This window comes from Salvelinus namaycush, unplaced genomic scaffold, assembly GCF_016432855.1.
Source record: "Salvelinus namaycush isolate Seneca unplaced genomic scaffold, SaNama_1.0 Scaffold22, whole genome shotgun sequence".
NCBI classification, from domain to species: domain Eukaryota; kingdom Metazoa; phylum Chordata; class Actinopteri; order Salmoniformes; family Salmonidae; genus Salvelinus; species Salvelinus namaycush.
This window is the reverse complement of record NW_024059008.1, coordinates 575,146-593,694: the sequence shown is the minus strand read 5'-3', so window position 1 is coordinate 593,694 and position 18,549 is coordinate 575,146. Positions and strand designations below refer to the sequence as shown.

General features: G+C 43.1%; 1 protein-coding gene across 1 annotated transcript in view; it reads right to left on the bottom strand.

Moving 5' to 3' along the window:
* Positions 1-2,373: 2,373 nt before the first annotated feature.
* The window catches only part of LOC120038425 (multidrug resistance-associated protein 1-like), a 72,003-nt gene continuing 55,827 nt past the window's right edge, over positions 2,374-18,549 (bottom strand). Inside the window, exons 24-33 of the mRNA XM_038984192.1 lie at positions 18,433-18,549; positions 18,106-18,229; positions 17,078-17,277; positions 15,703-15,829; positions 8,123-8,224; positions 6,012-6,158; positions 4,437-4,595; positions 3,997-4,163; positions 3,588-3,782; positions 2,374-2,881 (exon numbers count right to left, since the gene is read on the bottom strand). The exon at positions 18,433-18,549 is cut by the window's right edge and continues 70 nt beyond it. Coding sequence (XP_038840120.1) covers positions 2,773-2,881; positions 3,588-3,782; positions 3,997-4,163; positions 4,437-4,595; positions 6,012-6,158; positions 8,123-8,224; positions 15,703-15,829; positions 17,078-17,277; positions 18,106-18,229; positions 18,433-18,549 — 1,447 coding nt within the window. The 3' untranslated portion in view covers positions 2,374-2,772. The remainder of the gene's footprint in view (positions 2,882-3,587; positions 3,783-3,996; positions 4,164-4,436; positions 4,596-6,011; positions 6,159-8,122; positions 8,225-15,702; positions 15,830-17,077; positions 17,278-18,105; positions 18,230-18,432) is intronic.

The following is an 18,549-nucleotide window of genomic DNA, read 5'->3' as shown; positions in this document are numbered from 1 at the left end:
GAGGGATGGAGGAGTAACAGAAGGGATTTGTCCTGGAGAAGTCTTTAGTTAAGGGAGGGATGGAGGGAGAAGTAACAGAAGGGATTTGTCCTGGAGAAGTCTTTAGTTAAGGGATGGAGGGAGGAGTAACAGAAGGGATTTGTCCTGGAGAAGTCTTTAGTTAAGGGAGGGATGGAGGGAGAAGTAACAGAAGGGATTTGTCCTGGAGAAGTCTTTAGTTAAGGGATGGAGGGAGAAGTAACAGAAGGGATTTGTCCTGGAGAAGTCTTTAGTTAAGGGATGGAGGGAGAAGTAACAGAAGGGATTTGTCCTGGAGAAGTCTTTAGTTAAGGGAGGGATAGAGGAGTAACAGAAGGGATTTGTCCTGGAGAAGTCTTTAGTTAAGGGAGGGATGGAGGGAGAAGTAACAGAAGGGATTTGTCCTGGAGAAGTCTTTAGTTAAGGGAGGGATGGAGGGAGAAGTAACAGAAGGGATTTGTCCTGGAGAAGTCTTTAGTTAAGGGAGGGATGGAGGGAGAAGTAACAGAAGGGATTTGTCCTGGAGAAGTCTTTAGTTAAGGGAGGGATGGAGGGAGAAGTAACAGAAGGGATTTGTCCTGGAGAAGTCTTTAGTTAAGGGAGGGATGGAGGGAGAAGTAACAGAAGGGATTTGTCCTGGAGAAGTCTTTAGTTAAGGGATGGAGGGAGAAGTAACAGAAGGGATTTGTCCTGGAGAAGTCTTTAGTTAAGGGAGGGATGGAGGGAGGAGTAACAGAAGGGATTTGTCCTGGAGAAGTCTTTAGTTAAGGGATGGAGGGAGAAGTAACAGAAGGGATTTGTCCTGGAGAAGTCTTTAGTTAAGGGAGGGATGGAGGGAGAAGTAACAGAAGGGATTTGTCCTGGAGAAGTCTTTAGTTAAGGGAGGGATGGAGGGAGAAGTAACAGAAGGAATTTGTCCTGGAGAAGTCTTTAGTTAAGGGATGGATGGAGAAGTAACAGAAGGGATTTGTCCTGGAGAAGTCTTTAGTTAAGGGATGGAGGGATGGAGGGAGAAGTAACAGAAGGGATTTGTCCTGGAGAAGTCTTTAGTTAAGGGAGGGATGGAGGAGTAACAGAAGGGATTTGTCCTGGAGAAGTCTTTAGTTAAGGGAGGGATGGAGGGAGAAGTAACAGAAGGGATTTGTCCTGGAGAAGTCTTTAGTTAAGGGATGGAGGGAGAAGTAACAGAAGGGATTTGTCCTGGAGAAGTCTTTAGTTAAGGGAGGGATGGAGGGAGAAGTAACAGAAGGGATTTGTCCTGGAGAAGTCTTTAGTTAAGGGAGGGATGGAGGGAGAAGTAACAGATGGGATTTGTCCTGGAGAAGTCTTTAGTTAAGGGAGGGATAGAGGAGTAACAGAAGGGATTTGTCCTGGAGAAGTCTTTAGTTAAGGGAGGGATAGAGGAGTAACAGAAGGGATTTGTCCTGGAGAAGTCTTTAGTTAAGGGAGGGATGGAGGGAGAAGTAACAGATGGGATTTGTCCTGGAGAAGTCTTTAGTTAAGGGAGGGATAGAGGAGTAACAGAAGGGATTTGTCCTGGAGAAGTCTTTAGTTAAGGGATGGAGGGATGGAGAAGTAACAGAAGGGATTTGTCCTGGAGAAGTCTTTAGTTAAGGGATGGAGGGATGGAGGGAGAAGTAACAGAAGGGATTTGTCCTGGAGAAGTCTTTAGTTAAGGGATGGAGGGAGAAGTAACAGAAGGGATTTGTCCTGGAGAAGTCTTTAGTTAAGGGAGGGATGGAGGGAGGGAGAAGTAACAGAAGGGATTTGTCCTGGAGAAGTCTTTAGTTAAGGGATGGAGGGAGGAGTAACAGAAGGGATTTGTCCTGGAGAAGTCTTTAGTTAAGGGATGGATGGAGGGAGAAGTAACAGAAGGGATTTGTCCTGGAGAAGTCTTTAGTTAAGGGATGGATGGAGGGAGAAGTAACAGATGGGATTTGTCCTGGAGAAGTCTTTAGTTAAGGGATGGATGGATGGAGGAGTAACAGAAGGGATTTGTCCTGGAGAAGTCTTTAGTTAAGGGATGGATGGAGGGAGAAGTAACAGAAGGGATTTGTCCTGGAGAAGTCTTTAGTTAAGGGATGGATGGAGGGAGAAGTAACAGATGGGATTTGTCCTGGAGAAGTCTTTAGTTAAGGGATGGATGGATGGAGGAGTAACAGAAGGGATTTGTCCTGGAGAAGCAGCAGCATCAGGTTCAGTGGAGTGAATCCTTTACATATTCTGTAGTAGAGGGTGGAGGGGAGGGAGAAGTAGAGGGAGGGAAAGAGGGAGGGAGAGATGGATGGAGGGGTAGAGGGAGAAGTAGAGGGAAGGGTAGAGGGAGGGAGAGACGGATGGAGGGGTAGAGGGAGGGATGGAGGGAGAAGTAGAGGGAGGGATGGAGAGAGAAGTAGACGGAGGGATGGAGTGGAGAAGTAGACGGAGGGATGGAGTGGAGAAGTAGACGGAGGGATGGAGTGGAGAAGTAGACGGAGGGATGGAGTGGAGAAGTAGACGGAGGGATGGAGTGGAGAAGTAGACGGAGGGATGGAGTGGAGAAGTAGACGGAGGGATGGAGTGGAGGTAAAGTGCTCCCATAATTTATACACACTTATCAGTCAGAAACATTGAAATCTTTAGAAATCTCCTCTCTCTCTGCTACCTCTTCCCTGCACAGCCTCCCGGTCGGAGGAGAGGAAGAGGGAGTTGGAGGAGGAGCTCTCTGTAAGGAGGGATGTTGTTTTTAAGCGCCTGTCCTCTCCCGTTCGCCCCTCAGACCAGTCCTGAGTCTTTAGCCATCTTGTAGAAGATTCCTCTCTTGGTGATGAGAGTGGAGGGAGAGTCAAACTCTGCCATCTCCCCTTTATCCAGGACCAGCACTCTGAAGGAGAGAGATGAGAGAGCAAGTGTGTTTTCATATATTACCTGGTGTAGTACATGATGGTACTGAGTCTGTGTATATATTACCTGGTGTAGTCCATGATAGTACTGAGTCTGTGTATATATTACCTGGTGTAGTCCATGATAGTATTGAGTCTGTGTATATATTACCTGGTGTAGTCCATGATAGTATTGAGTCTGTGTATATATTACCTGGTGTAGTCCATGATAGTATTGAGTCTGTGTGTATATTACCTGGTGTAGTCCATGATAGTATTGAGTCTGTGTATATATTACCTGGTGTAGTCCATGATGGTACCGAGAGTCTATATATTACCTGGTGTAGTCCATGATAGTATTGAGAGTCTATATATTACCTGGTGTAGTCCATGATAGTATTGAGAGTCTATATATTACCTGGTGTAGTCCATGATAGTATTGAGTCTGTGTGTATATTACCTGGTGTAGTCCATGCTAGTATTGAGAGTCTATATATTACCTGGTGTAGTCCATGATAGTATTGAGTCTGTGTGTATATTACCTAGTGTAGTCCATGATAGTATTGAGTCTGTGTGTATATTACCTGGTGTAGTCCATGATAGTACTGAGTCTGTGTATATATTACCTGGTGTAGTCCATGATAGTATTGAGAGTCTATATATTACCTGGTGTAGTCCATGATAGTATTGAGTCTGTGTATATATTACCTGGTGTAGTCCATGATAGTATTGAGTCTGTGTGCGATGGTCAGGACAGTGCAGTCATCAAACTGGGTTCTGATGGTGGACTGGATCAGGTTGTCTGTCTCCAGGTCCACAGCAGCCGTGGCCTCATCCAGAACCAGGATCTTCGTCTTCCTCAGGAGGGCTCGGGCCAGACACACCAGCTGGCGCTGACCCAGACTGGAGAGAGGAGAGATGTTTATGAGAGAGAGAGCGAGAGAGAGGTAAGAAACGAGAAGGAGAGAGGTAAGGAGAGGAGGAGAGAGGTAAAGAGAGAAGGTGAGATGGAAGAGGAAAGGAGAGAAGGACGAGAGAGCGAACCAGAAGCTGTGTGTGTATATAATGCTATGTAGGCCTATGTATGGTGTATGTAGCCCTATGTAGCCTTGTGTACCTGAGGTTCTCTCCCCCCTCTGAACACTCGTGGTTGAGTTTGTCCGGCAGGCCCGACACAAAGCTCTTGAGATGGGAGAGCTCCAGTGCTCTCCACACCTCCTCATCAGAGTAGCCATCGAAGGGGTCCAGATTCATCCTCAGAGACCCAGAGAACAGCACTGGATCCTGGAGGGGGGAGGGAGGAGGGGGGAGAGAGGGAAAGGGGGAAGGGAGAGAGGGGTGAGGGAGGGAGAGAGGGAGAGCCATGAGAGAGGGGGGGAGAGAGAGGGGGAGGGAGGGGGGAGAGCCATGAGAGAGAGGGGGAGAGAGGGAAAGGGGGAAGGGAGAGAGAGGGGGAAGGGAGAGAGAGGGAGGGGAGAGGATAAATAAAGATATTTTACCATGTATCCAGAAGAGTGTGGGTTAGTTTGAGTGTCTGCATGGGCCGTGGGTCTGTACCTGTGGTATGATGGTGATCCTGGAGCGGAGTTCATGTAGACCCAGCGTAGCGATGTTAACTCCATCTATATGAATCTCTCCCTCACACGCCTCGATGATGCGGAACAATCCTAGAGTCAGAGAGGACTTCCCTGCTCCTGTACGACCTACTATACCCACCTGGAAACAACATCAACAACAACAACAGTTACTACCCTGCTCCTGTACGACCTGGAACACAATAGTGAAAGACCGGCATGACAGTGTACAGTTCTCATAGGAAAACATGTCACACTTAGCCACCATGCTAACACAGGCTGGGCAGGCATAGTTGTATACCGGATAGCTACGATAGTGCCACCGATGAAGAACAGCCACAGCAAAGCATCCATGCTAGAAAAAGCGTCCATCCATGAACCCCCTCCGCGGCTGGTATGCAACCATTCCCCCCCTTACGGTTAATGCCCGTGTCACACGAAGCATTTTGGACGCAATTTATGTTGCAAGTGACATCATCTCAAGCAACTACAACTTTGTTGAAATTGCAACTTCCAATCCTGTCATACATCACGGTTTCAAAAGTATTTGTTTATCCAAATGTTTGGTAATTGTAACAGCATTGATGTAGACTAAACGCTGGCTGTGCAAATTAACTAGCCAAAATATTGGCTATCTGCCAACCATGTTTTACCAAGCTAGCAACGAGCTAAGCTAGCGAACGTTAGCGAGCTAATGCAGTCAATTTCAGTTGAAACTGGACAAAAAGGTCTTCACTTTTAAAATGAATGACATGTATTGACTGCCAGTCCATGTACATAAAACCATGACTAGCCATGAAGTCTAAACTAGTTTTTACATTTCCCCTGTGTCTTGTCTGTTTTGTTGTGGTTTGCAGCAGCACTGACAGCTGTTGTTGACATGACAACTAGGTCAGAGTCCCGAACAGAACGATATGCCGAGTTATGTAAACTGTTTCCTGCTCACTGATTGGACATTGCATATAGTCAGTTGTGTGAAATAGGATTGATTTCTATGTCTTGCGATGCAATGCAACCAAATTGCAGGCAATTTTTAGGGGGTGACACACTGAGCAACCCAGATTAAACTTTATTTCAAGCAACATAAATGGCATCCAGATTGCTTCGTGTGACATTGGTTTATAACTAATGAGCTAACTCTCTTGGTTTCGGACTTTGCAACAGTATGGATCATATTTATATACGTTCACTCCTGTCACGCAGCCTAATCCCTCCAGTCACGCAGCCTAATCCCCCCTGTCACGCAGCCCAATCCCCCCTGTCACGCAGCCTAATCCCTCCTGTCACGCAGCCTAATCCCTCCTGTCACGCAGCCTAATCCCTCCTGTCACGCAGCCTAATCCCTCCTGTCACGCAGCCTAATCCCCCCGTCACGCAGCCTAATCCCCCCCTGTCACGCAGCCTAATCCCTCCTGTCACGCAGCCTAATCCCTCCTGTCACACAGCCCGTACCCTCCTGTCACACAGCCCAATCCCCAATCCCTCCTGTTACACAGCCCAATCCCCAATCCCTCCTGTTACACAGCCCAATCCCCCTCCCCAACCCCCCATCACATACCTTCTCTCCTCCGTGGATGGCTACGGTGATGTTGCGTACGGCCAGTTCCTGGTCCTCTCTGTATCGCAGACCAAACCCTCTGATGTCTATGTTGCCTGCTGTGGGCCAGCCTGGAGGCAGAGACGATTGGTCATGTCTCCAGTCCGCCTGAGAGGGGACAAATATAGGTATATACACAGTCATACACACAGCGTTCCCGTGTACACACCGCGTTCCCGTGTACACACAGCGTTCCCGTGTACAAACAGAGTTCCCGTGTACAAACAGAGTTCCCGTGTACAGACATAGTTCCCGTGTACAGACATAGTTCCCGTGTACAGACATAGTTCCCGTGTACAGACATAGTTCCCGTGTACGCACAGAGTTCCCGTGTACGCACAGAGTTCCCGTGTACGCACAGAGTTCCCGTGTACGCACAGAGTTCCCGTGTACACACAGCGTTCCCGTGTACAGACATAGTTCCCGTGTACGCACAGAGTTCCCGTGTACGAACAGAGTTCCCGTGTACGCACAGAGTTCCCGTGTACGCACAGAGTTCCCGTGTACACACAGAGTAGAAAGACCAGCTGACTGAAGACAGTGTGACAGGTCATATGTTATTTAGTAGAAAGACCAGCTGACTGAAGACAGTACGGCAGGTCATATGTTATTTAGTAGAAAGACCAGCTGACTGAAGACAGTACGGCAGGTCATATGTTATTTAGTAGAAAGACCAGCTGACTGAAGACAGTGTGGCAGGTCATATGTTATTTAGTAGAAAGACCAGCTGACTGAAGACAGTGTGGCAGGTCATATGTTATTTAGTAGAAAGACCAGCTGACTGAAGACAGTACGGCAGGTCATATGTTATTTAGTAGAAAGACCAGCTGACTGAAGACAGTACGGCAGGTCATATGTTATTTAGTAGAAAGACCAGCTGACTGAAGACAGTACGGCAGGTCATATGTTATTTAGTAGAAAGACCAGCTGACTGAAGACAGTACGACAGGTCATATGTTATTTAGTAGAAAGACCAGCTGAGTGAAGACAGTACGACAGGTCATATGTTATTTAGTAGAAAGACCAGCTGACTGAAGACAGTACGGCAGGTCATATGTTATTTAGTAGAAAGACCAGCTGACTGAAGACAGTACGGCAGGTCATATGTTATTTAGTAGAAAGACCAGCTGACTAAAGACAGTACGGCAGGTCATATGTCATTTAGTAGAAAGACCAGCTGACTGAAGACAGTACGACAGGTCATATGTTATTTAGTAGAAAGACCAGCTGAGTGAAGACAGTACGGCAGGTCATATGTTATTTAGTAGAAAGACCAGCTGACTGAAGACAGTACGACAGGTCATATGTTATTTAGTAGAAAGACCAGCTGACTGAAGACAGTACGGCAGGTCATATGTTATTTAGTAGAAAGACCAGCTGACTGAAGACAGTACGGCAGGTCATATGTTATTTAGTAGAAAGACCAGCTGACTGAAGACAGTACGGCAGGTCATATGTTATTTAGTAGAAAGACCAGCTGACTGAAGACAGTACGACAGGTCATATGTCATTTAGTAGAAAGACCAGCTGACTGAAGACAGTACGGCAGGTCATATGTTATTTAGTAGAAAGACCAGCTGACTGAAGACAGTACGGCAGGTCATATGTTATTTAGTAGAAAGACCAGCTGACTGAAGACAGTACGGCAGGTCATATGTTATTTAGTAGAAAGACCAGCTGACTGAAGACAGTACGGCAGGTCATATGTTATTTAGTAGAAAGACCAGCTGACTGAAGACAGTACGGCAGGTCATATGTTATTTAGTAGAAAGACCAGCTGACTGAAGACAGTACGGCAGGTCATATGTTATTTAGTAGAAAGACCAGCTGACTGAAGACAGTACGGCAGGTCATATGTTATTTAGTAGAAAGACCAGCTGACTGAAGACAGTATGGCAGGTCATATGTTATTCAGTAGAAAGACCAGCTGACTGAAGACAGTATGACAGGTCATATGTTATTACAGTGACCACGGTCATTTGGTTGACCAATAACAGTCTTCCAAAATGCCATGACCGTCACAGCCCTACCTACAGAGTTGTATATGAGTACATAAACACACACAGACGTACCTCTTTCTCTGTGTCTTCGTACTCCTTGACTCTCTCCACGGCCACAATGTTGGTTTCCAGATCTGATGACATCCTCACTAGCCAGGTCAGAGAGGCCGTCAGCTACAGGACAGAGAGACAGAGAGACAGAGACAGAGAGAGAGAAGGAGGCAGAGAGAGAGAGAGACAGAGACAGACGGAGAGACAGAGAGAGAGACAAAGTGAGAGAGAAAGAGGCAGACAGAGAGAAGGAGAGGCAGAGACAGAGAGAGAGAGAGACAGAGAGAGAAAATGTAGAGTCAGAATGGTTTGAGCTACAAAGTATTAAAAACTATCTATGATGTCATCTATGACCAGCTGAGACTCACACATGTAACATGTTCTGCTCTATAACGCTCATAAACTACACAAGACTCGTTACAAGGTAAGGGGTTAATCTACATATAAAACCATAGTAAATCCCAGGTCATAGTGTCTATAATACTGTAAGGGTTAATCTACATAGAAGACCATAGTAAATCCCAGGTCATAGTGTCTATAATACTGTAAGGGTTTAATCTACATAGAAGACCATAGTAAATCCCAGGTCATAGTGTCTATAATACTGTAAGGGTTAATCTACATAGAAGACCATAGTAAATCCCAGGTCATAGTGTCTATAATACTGTAAGGGTTTAATCTACATAGAAGACCATAGTAAATCCCAGGTCATAGTGTCTATAATACTGTAAGGGTTAATCTACATAGAAGACCATAGTAAATCCCAGGTCATAGTGTCTATAATACTGTAAGGGTTAATCTACATAGAAGACCATAGTAAATCCCAGGTCATGGTGTCTATAATACTGTAAGGGGTTAATCTACATAGAAGACCATAGTAAATCCCAGGTCATAGTGTCTATAATACTGTAAGGGTTTAATCTACATAGAAGACCATAGTAAATCCCAGGTCATAGTGTCTATAATACTGTAAGGGTTAATCTACATAGAAGACCATAGTAAATCCCAGGTCATAGTGTCTATAATACTGTAAGGGTTAATCTACATAGAAGACCATAGTAAATCCCAGGTCATAGTGTCTATAATACTGTAAGGGGTCCTTCTACATAGAAGACCATAGTAAATCCCAGGTCATAGTGTCTATAATACTGTAATGGTTAATCTACATAGAAGACCATAGTAAATCCCAGGTCATAGTGTCTATAATACTGTAAGGGTTAATCTACATAGAAGACCATAGTAAATCCCAGGTCATAGTGTCTATAATACTGTAAGGGGTTAATCTACATAGAAGACCATAGTAAATCCCAGGTCATAGTGTCTATAATACTGTAAGGGGTTCATCTACATAGAAGACCATAGTAAATCCCAGGTCATAGTGTCTATAATACTGTAAGGGTTAATCTACATAGAAGACCATAGTAAATCCCAGGTCATAGTGTCTATAATACTGTAAGGGTTAATCTACATAGAAGACCATAGTAAATCCCAGGTCATAGTGTCTATAATACTGTAAGGGTTAATCTACATAGAAGACCATAGTAAATCCCAGGTCATAGTGTCTATAATACTGTAAGGGTTAATCTACATAGAAGACCATAGTAAATCCCAGGTCATAGTGTCTATAATACTGTAAGGGGTTAATCTACATAGAAGACCATAGTAAATCCCAGGTCATAGTGTCTATAATACTGTAAGGGGTTCATCTACATAGAAGACCATAGTAAATCCCAGGTCATAGTGTCTATAATACTGTAAGGGTTAATCTACATAGAAGACCATAGTAAATCCCAGGTCATAGTGTCTATAATACTGTAAGGGTTAATCTACATAGAAGACCATAGTAAATCCCAGGTCATAGTGTCTATAATACTGTAAGGGTTAATCTACATAGAAGACCATAGTAAATCCCAGGTCATAGTGTCTATAATACTGTAAGGGTTAATCTACATAGAAGACCATAGTAAATCCCAGGTCATAGTGGGGCGACGCACAATTGGCATAGCGTCGTCCGGGTTAGGGAGGGTAAGGCCGGTAGGGATATCCTTGTCTCAGTATGTAAAAACATTTAATAAAATGTATGCACTCTACTGTAAGTCGCTCTGGATAAGAGCGTCTGCTAAATGACAAAAAAAAAAAAAAAAAAAAAAAAAAAATAGTGTCTATAATACTGTAAGGGTTAATCTACATAGAAGACCATAGTAAATCCCAGGTCATAGTGTCTATAATACTGTAAGGGGTTAATCTACATAGAAGACCATAGTAAATCCCAGGTCATAGTGTCTATAATACTGTAAGGGTTAATCTACATAGAAGACCATAGTAAATCCCAGGTCATAGTGTCTATAATACTGTAAGGGTTAATCTACATAGAAGACCATAGTAAATCCCAGGTCATAGTGTCTATAATACTGTAAGGGTTTAATCTACATAGAAGACCATAGTAAATCCCAGGTCATAGTGTCTATAATACTGTAAGGGTTTAATCTACATAGAAGACCATAGTAAATCCCAGGTCATAGTGTCTATAATACTGTAAGGGGTTAATCTACATAGAAGACCATAGTAAATCCCAGGTCATAGTGTCTATAATACTGTAAGGGTTTAATCTACATAGAAGACCATAGTAAATCCCAGGTCATAGTGTCTATAATACTGTAAGGGGTTAATCTACATAGAAGACCATAGTAAATCCCAGGTCATGGTGTCTATAATACTGTAATGGTTAATCTACATAGAAGATCATAGTAAATCCCAGGTCATAGTGTCTATAATACTGTAAGGGTTAATCTACATAGAAGACCATAGTAAATCCCAGGTCATAGTGTCTATAATACTGTAAGGGGTTAATCTACATAGAAGACCATAGTAAATCCCAGGTCATGGTGTCTATAATACTGTAAGGGTTAATCTACATAGAAGACCATAGTAAATCCCAGGTCATAGTGTCTATAATACTGTAAGGGGTTAATCTACATAGAAGACCATAGTAAATCCCAGGTCATAGTGTCTATAATACTGTAAGGGTTAATCTACATAGAAGACCATAGTAAATCCCAGGTCATGGTGTCTATAATACTGTAAGGGGTTAATCTACATAGAAGACCATAGTAAATCCCAGGTCATAGTGTCTATAATACTGTAAGGGTTTAATCTACATAGAAGACCATAGTAAATCCCAGGTCATGGTGTCTATAATACTGTAAGGGGTTAATCTACATAGAAGACCATAGTAAATCCCAGGTCATAGTGTCTATAATACTGTAAGGGTTTAATCTACATAGAAGACCATAGTAAATCCCAGGTCATAGTGTCTATAATACTGTAAGGGGTCCTTCTACATAGAAGATCATAGTAAATCCCAGGTCATAGTGTCTATAATACTGTAAGGGTTTAATCTACATAGAAGACCATAGTAAATCCCAGGTCATAGTGTCTATAATACTGTAAGGGTTAATCTACATAGAAGGCCATAGTAAATCCCAGGTCATAGTGTCTATAATACTGTAAGGGGTCCTTCTACATAGAAGACCATAGTAAATCCCAGGTCATAGTGTCTATAATACTGTAAGGGGTTAATCTACATAGAAGACCATAGTAAATCCCAGGTCATAGTGTCTATAATACTGTAAGGGGTCCTTCTACATAGAAGACCATAGTAAATCCCAGGTCATAGTGTCTATAATACTGTAAGGGTTAATCTACATAGAAGACCATAGTAAATCCCAGGTCATAGTGTCTATAATACTGTAAGGGTTTAATCTACATAGAAGACCATAGTAAATCCCAGGTCATAGTGTCTATAATACTGTAAGGGTTTAATCTACATAGAAGACCATAGTAAATCCCAGGTCATAGTGTCTATAATACTGTAAGGGTTAATCTACATAGAAGACCATAGTAAATCCCAGGTCATAGTGTCTATAATACTGTAAGGGGTTAATCTACATAGAAGACCATAGTAAATCCCAGGTCATAGTGTCTATAATACTGTAAGGGGTTAATCTACATAGAAGACCATAGTAAATCCCAGGTCATAGTGTCTATAATACTGTAAGGGGTCCTTCTACATAGAAGACCATAGTAAATCCCAGGTCATAGTGTCTATAATACTGTAAGGGGTTAATCTACATAGAAGACCATAGTAAATCCCAGGTCATAGTGTCTATAATACTGTAAGGGTTAATCTACATAGAAGACCATAGTAAATCCCAGGTCATAGTGTCTATAATACTGTAAGGGGTTAATCTACATAGAAGACCATAGTAAATCCCAGGTCATAGTGTCTATAATACTGTAAGGGGTTAATCTACATAGAAGACCATAGTAAATCCCAGGTCATAGTGTCTATAATACTGTAAGGGGTCCTTCTACATAGAAGACCATAGTAAATCCCAGGTCATAGTGTCTATAATACTGTAAGGGTTCATCTACATAGAAGACCATAGTAAATCCCAGGTCATAGTGTCTATAATACTGTAAGGGTTAATCTACATAGAAGACCATAGTAAATCCCAGGTCATAGTGTCTATAATACTGTAATGGTTCATCTACATAGAAGACCATAGTAAATCCCAGGTCATAGTGTCTATAATACTGTAAGGGGTTAATCTACATAGAAGACCATAGTAAATCCCAGGTCATGGTGTCTATAATACTGTAATGGTTAATCTACATAGAAGATCATAGTAAATCCCAGGTCATAGTGTCTATAATACTGTAAGGGTTAATCTACATAGAAGACCATAGTAAATCCCAGGTCATAGTGTCTATAATACTGTAAGGGTTTAATCTACATAGAAGACCATAGTAAATCCCAGGTCATAGTGTCTATAATACTGTAAGGGGTTCATCTACATAGAAGACCATAGTAAATCCCAGGTCATAGTGTCTATAATACTGTAAGGGTTAATCTACATAGAAGACCATAGTAAATCCCAGGTCATAGTGTCTATAATACTGTAAGGGTTTAATCTACATAGAAGACCATAGTAAATCCCAGGTCATAGTGTCTATAATACTGTAAGGGGTTCATCTACATAGAAGACCATAGTAAATCCCAGGTCATAGTGTCTATAATACTGTAAGGGTTTAATCTACATAGAAGACCATAGTAAATCCCAGGTCATAGTGTCTATAATACTGTAAGGGTTAATCTACATAGAAGACCATAGTAAATCCCAGGTCATGGTGTCTATAATACTGTAAGGGTTAATCTACATAGAAGACCATAGTAAATCCCAGGTCATAGTGTCTATAATACTGTAAGGGTTAATCTACATAGAAGACCATAGTAAATCCCAGGTCATAGTGTCTATAATACTGTAAGGGTTAATCTACATAGAAGACCATAGTAAATCCCAGGTCATAGTGTCTATAATACTGTAAGGGTTAATCTACATAGAAGACCATAGTAAATCCCAGGTCATAGTGTCTATAATACTGTAAGGGGTCCTTCTACATAGAAGACCATAGTAAATCCCAGGTCATAGTGTCTATAATACTGTAAGGGTTTAATCTACATAGAAGACCATAGTAAATCCCAGGTCATAGTGTCTATAATACTGTAAGGGTTAATCTACATAGAAGACCATAGTAAATCCCAGGTCATAGTGTCTATAATACTGTAAGGGTTTAATCTACATAGAAGATCATAGTAAATCCCAGGTCATAGTGTCTATAATACTGTAAGGGTTAATCTACATAGAAGACCATAGTAAATCCCAGGTCATAGTGTCTATAATACTGTAAGGGTTTAATCTACATAGAAGACCATAGTAAATCCCAGGTCATAGTGTCTATAATACTGTAAGGGTTAATCTACATAGAAGACCATAGTAAATCCCAGGTCATAGTGTCTATAATACTGTAAGGGTTAATCTACATAGAAGATCATAGTAAATCCCAGGTCATAGTGTCTATAATACTGTAAGGGTTAATCTACATAGAAGGCCATAGTAAATCCCAGGTCATAGTGTCTATAATACTGTAAGGGGTTAATCTACATAGAAGACCATAGTAAATCCCAGGTCATAGTGTCTATAATACTGTAAGGGGTTAATCTACATAGAAGACCATAGTAAATCCCAGGTCATAGTGTCTATAATACTGTAAGGGTTAATCTACATAGAAGACCATAGTAAATCCCAGGTCATAGTGTCTATAATACTGTAAGGGTTTAATCTACATAGAAGACCATAGTAAATCCCAGGTCATAGTGTCTATAATACTGTAAGGGTTAATCTACATAGAAGACCATAGTAAATCCCAGGTCATAGTGTCTATAATACTGTAAGGGTTAATCTACATAGAAGATCATAGTAAATCCCAGGTCATAGTGTCTATAATACTGTAAGGGTTAATCTACATAGAAGGCCATAGTAAATCCCAGGTCATAGTGTCTATAATACTGTAAGGGTTAATCTACATAGAAGACCATAGTAAATCCCAGGTCATAGTGTCTATAATACTGTAAGGGTTAATCTACATAGAAGACCATAGTAAATCCCAGGACATAGTACAATATATATATATAATATAATATATAATACTGTAACAAGCTCACCTAGTTGCTGTCACCATCTACAAACTCCACACAGTGGTCACTGGCTAGTTGGACATTCATTTCCCACTGAGAAAACCCCTTCTGTACTTCCAGCACTCATATATATTTGTATCATGTTTTTGCTTCAACGGACCTCCTGAATGCAACCGTTTATGTCAAATGTGTTTAGTATTCTACTGGTTGGTAACATGGTAAAACACTTCATTGGGAGGCTGAATATGAGGACTGGACATGCAGGTAAATGTGTTTAGTGTTCTACTGGTTGGTAACACGGTAAAACACTTCATTGGGAGGCTGAATATAAGGACTGGACATGCAGGTAAATGTGTTTAGTATTCTACTGGTTGGTAACATGGTAAAACACTTCATTGGGAGGCTGAATATAAGGACTGGACATGCAGGTAAATGTGTTTAGTGTTCTACTGGTTGGTAACATGGTAAAACACTTCATTGGGAGGCTGAATATAAGGACTGGACATGCAGGTAAATGTGTTTAGTATTCTACTGGTTGGTAACATGGTAAAACACTTCATTGGGAGGCTGAATATAAGGACTGGACATGCAGGTAAATGTGTTTAGTATTCTACTGGTTGGTAACATGGTAAAACACTTCATTGGGAGGCTGAATATAAGGACTGGACATGCAGGTAAATGTGTTTAGTATTCTACTGGTTGGTAACATGGTAAAACACTTCATTGGGAGGCTGAATATAAGGACTGGACATGCAGGTAAATGAAAGAGATGAATGATGTTAGCTGGGGTCTCAGGACTGATAGGGTTAAACATCCTGGGGTGAGTTTCCCAGAAACACAAGGTTCATCTTCAACTTGAAGATCCTCATTCATCCACTGCCTGTTTCTGGGGGGTAACCGACCCGACTGGCTGTGAAACTAAACCAAAGGATGAAGGTAACTCTTCCGTTTTTGTAATGAAACACCATCCTATGGTTCCAGTGTCCACACACACACACACACACACACACACACACACACACACACACACACACACACACACACACACACACACACTACTGACCTGTAGCGCGTATGAGATGGACAGGCCCATGATCCCAGGGCTGAGGCTCTCTCTAGCCATCACAGCAAACAGAGCAGCAAACATTACGATACCGTTCCCTACAAACTCCAGACGCACCGCCAGCCACCTACAACACAGAGATATTAGAAACATTACGGTACCATTCCCTACAAACTCCAGACGCACCGCCAGCCACCTACAACACAGAGATATTAGAAACATTACGGTACCGTTCCCTACAAACTCCAGACGCACCGCCAGCCACCTACAACACAGAGATATTAGAAACATTACGGTACCGTTCCCTACAAACTCCAGACGCACCGCCAGCCACCTACAACACAGAGAGATATTAGAAACATTACGGTACCGTTCCCTACAAACTCCAGACGCACCGCCAGCCACCTACAACACAGAGAGATATTAGAAACATTACGGTACCGTTCCCTACAAACTCCAGACGCACCGCCAGCCACCTACAACACAGAGATATTAGAAACATTACGGTACAGTTCCCTACAAACTCCAGACGCACCGCCAGCCACCTACAACACAGAGAGATATTAGAAACATTACGGTACCGTTCCCTACAAACTCCAGACGCACCGCCAGCCACCTACAACACAGAGAGATATTAGAAACATTACGGTACCGTTCCCTACAAACTCCAGACGCACCGCCAGCCACCTACAACACAGAGATATTAGAAACATTACGGTACCGTTCCCTACAAACTCCAGACGCACCGCCAGCCACCTACAACACAGAGATATTAGAAACATTACGGTAAAGTTCCCTACAAACTCCAGACGCACCGCCAGCCACCTACAACACAGAGAGATATTAGAAACATTACGGTACAGTTCCCTACAAACTCCAGACGCACCGCCAGCCACCTACAACACAGAGAGATATTAGAAACATTACGGTACAGTTCCCTACAAACTCCAGACGCACCGCCAGCCACCTACAACACACAGAGATATTAGAAACATTACGGTACCGTTCCCTACAAACTCCAGACGCACCGCCAGCCACCTACAACACAGAGAGATATTAGAAACATTACGGTACCGTTCCCTACAAACTCCAGACGCACCGCCAGCCACCTACAACACAGAGATATTAGAAACATTACGGTACCGTTCCCTACAGACGCACCGCCAGCCACCTACAACACAGAGATATTAGAAACATTACGGTACCGTTCCCTACAAACTCCAGACGCAGATTACACAGATTATAAACACATACTGTTTCATGTGAAAGAACAGGTGAATGTTAATAATATCTACTATAGTATGGACATTTTATATCTCAACATGACTTATTAATTTAACCAATAAAGATGTGTGTGTGTGACCACGCTCCTCACCGGTTGGCTACGATGCTGGGGTAGTATGCTTTCTGGTTGTGGTCAACTCGACCGTCGCTCTCCCTGATGAAGCGTTCCTGCTCCCCGAAGGCTCGGATGACGCTGGTGCCTAGCAACGTCTCGTTAAAGTGCGTGTAGACCGGGGAGCGACTGACTGACTCCAGACGCTTCAACTGACGAGACGACGCCACGTAGAAACGCTGTGGGGAGGGATGACATGGAGGGATGACATGGAGGGAGATAAAATAACAGTGAGTAGGAAAAGATGGATGCATTTCACTCTCTCTCTCACCCCCCCTCTTTCACACACACCCCCTCTCTATCCGTCTCTCTCTCATCCCCCCTTTCACACACACCCTCACACCCCCCTCTCTATCTGTCTCTCTCTCCAACTCTCCCCCCTCTCTCTCACACATCCCCTCTCTCTCTGTCTCTCTCTAACTCTCTCCTCTCACACACCCCCCCTCTCTGTCTCTCTCTCCAACTCTCCCCCCTCTCTCTCTCTAACTCTCCCCCTCTCTCTCACACACCCTTCTCTGTCTCTAACACCCCCCCCCTCTCTCAGTCTCTCTCTCTAACCCCTCTCTCTCACACACCCCCTCTCTCTGTCTCGTTAACTCTCTCTGTCTCCCCCCTCAGCAACCCACCTGGACAAAGAAGTAGAGTATCCCCAGAGGAGGTATGATAATAGTTTCTCTCTCTAACCCCCCCTCAGCGACCCACCTGGACAAAGAAGTAGAGTATCCCCAGAGGAGGTATGATAATAGTCTCTCTCTCTAACCCCCCCTCAGCGACCCACCTGGATCAAAGAAGTAGAGTATCCCCAGAGGAGGTATGATAATAGCCTCTCTCTCTAACCCCCCCTCAGCGACCCACCTGGACAAAGAAGTAGAGTATCCCCAGAGGAGGTATGATAATAGTCTCTCTCTATAACCCCCCCTCAGCGACCCACCTGGACAAAGAAGTAGAGTATCCCCAGAGGAGGTATGATAATAGTCTCTCTCTCTAACCCCCCCTCAGCGACCCACCTGGACAAAGAAGTAGAGTATCCCCAGAGGAGGTATGATAATAGCCACTAGTGGAGTAGCCATCAGTATAACCACACAGGATCCTACTACGTTGAACATGGAGCCCATGAACATCTTAATGATACTGGGGAGAGAGGAGAGAAGGACTTCTATAAGGCAGTATTACATGGAATCAACAGCAGCAGACACACAAATTTCAGACAATTTCACATTTTCATAAATACACAAAAAAATTCGACAGACACAATAAAATTGACAACTTAAAAAATAAAAAATAATTTAAAGATTTTCTGTACAAATATATATCTAGATGTTTTGTGTAAAAACCTTGGGATGACAGAGTCGATGGTGTCTGTCTCCTTAGCGAAGCGGTTCACCAGGTTACCGCTGGGGGTGCGCTCGAAGAAGGACATGGGGGAGCGCAGTACGTTGTACAGCATGGAC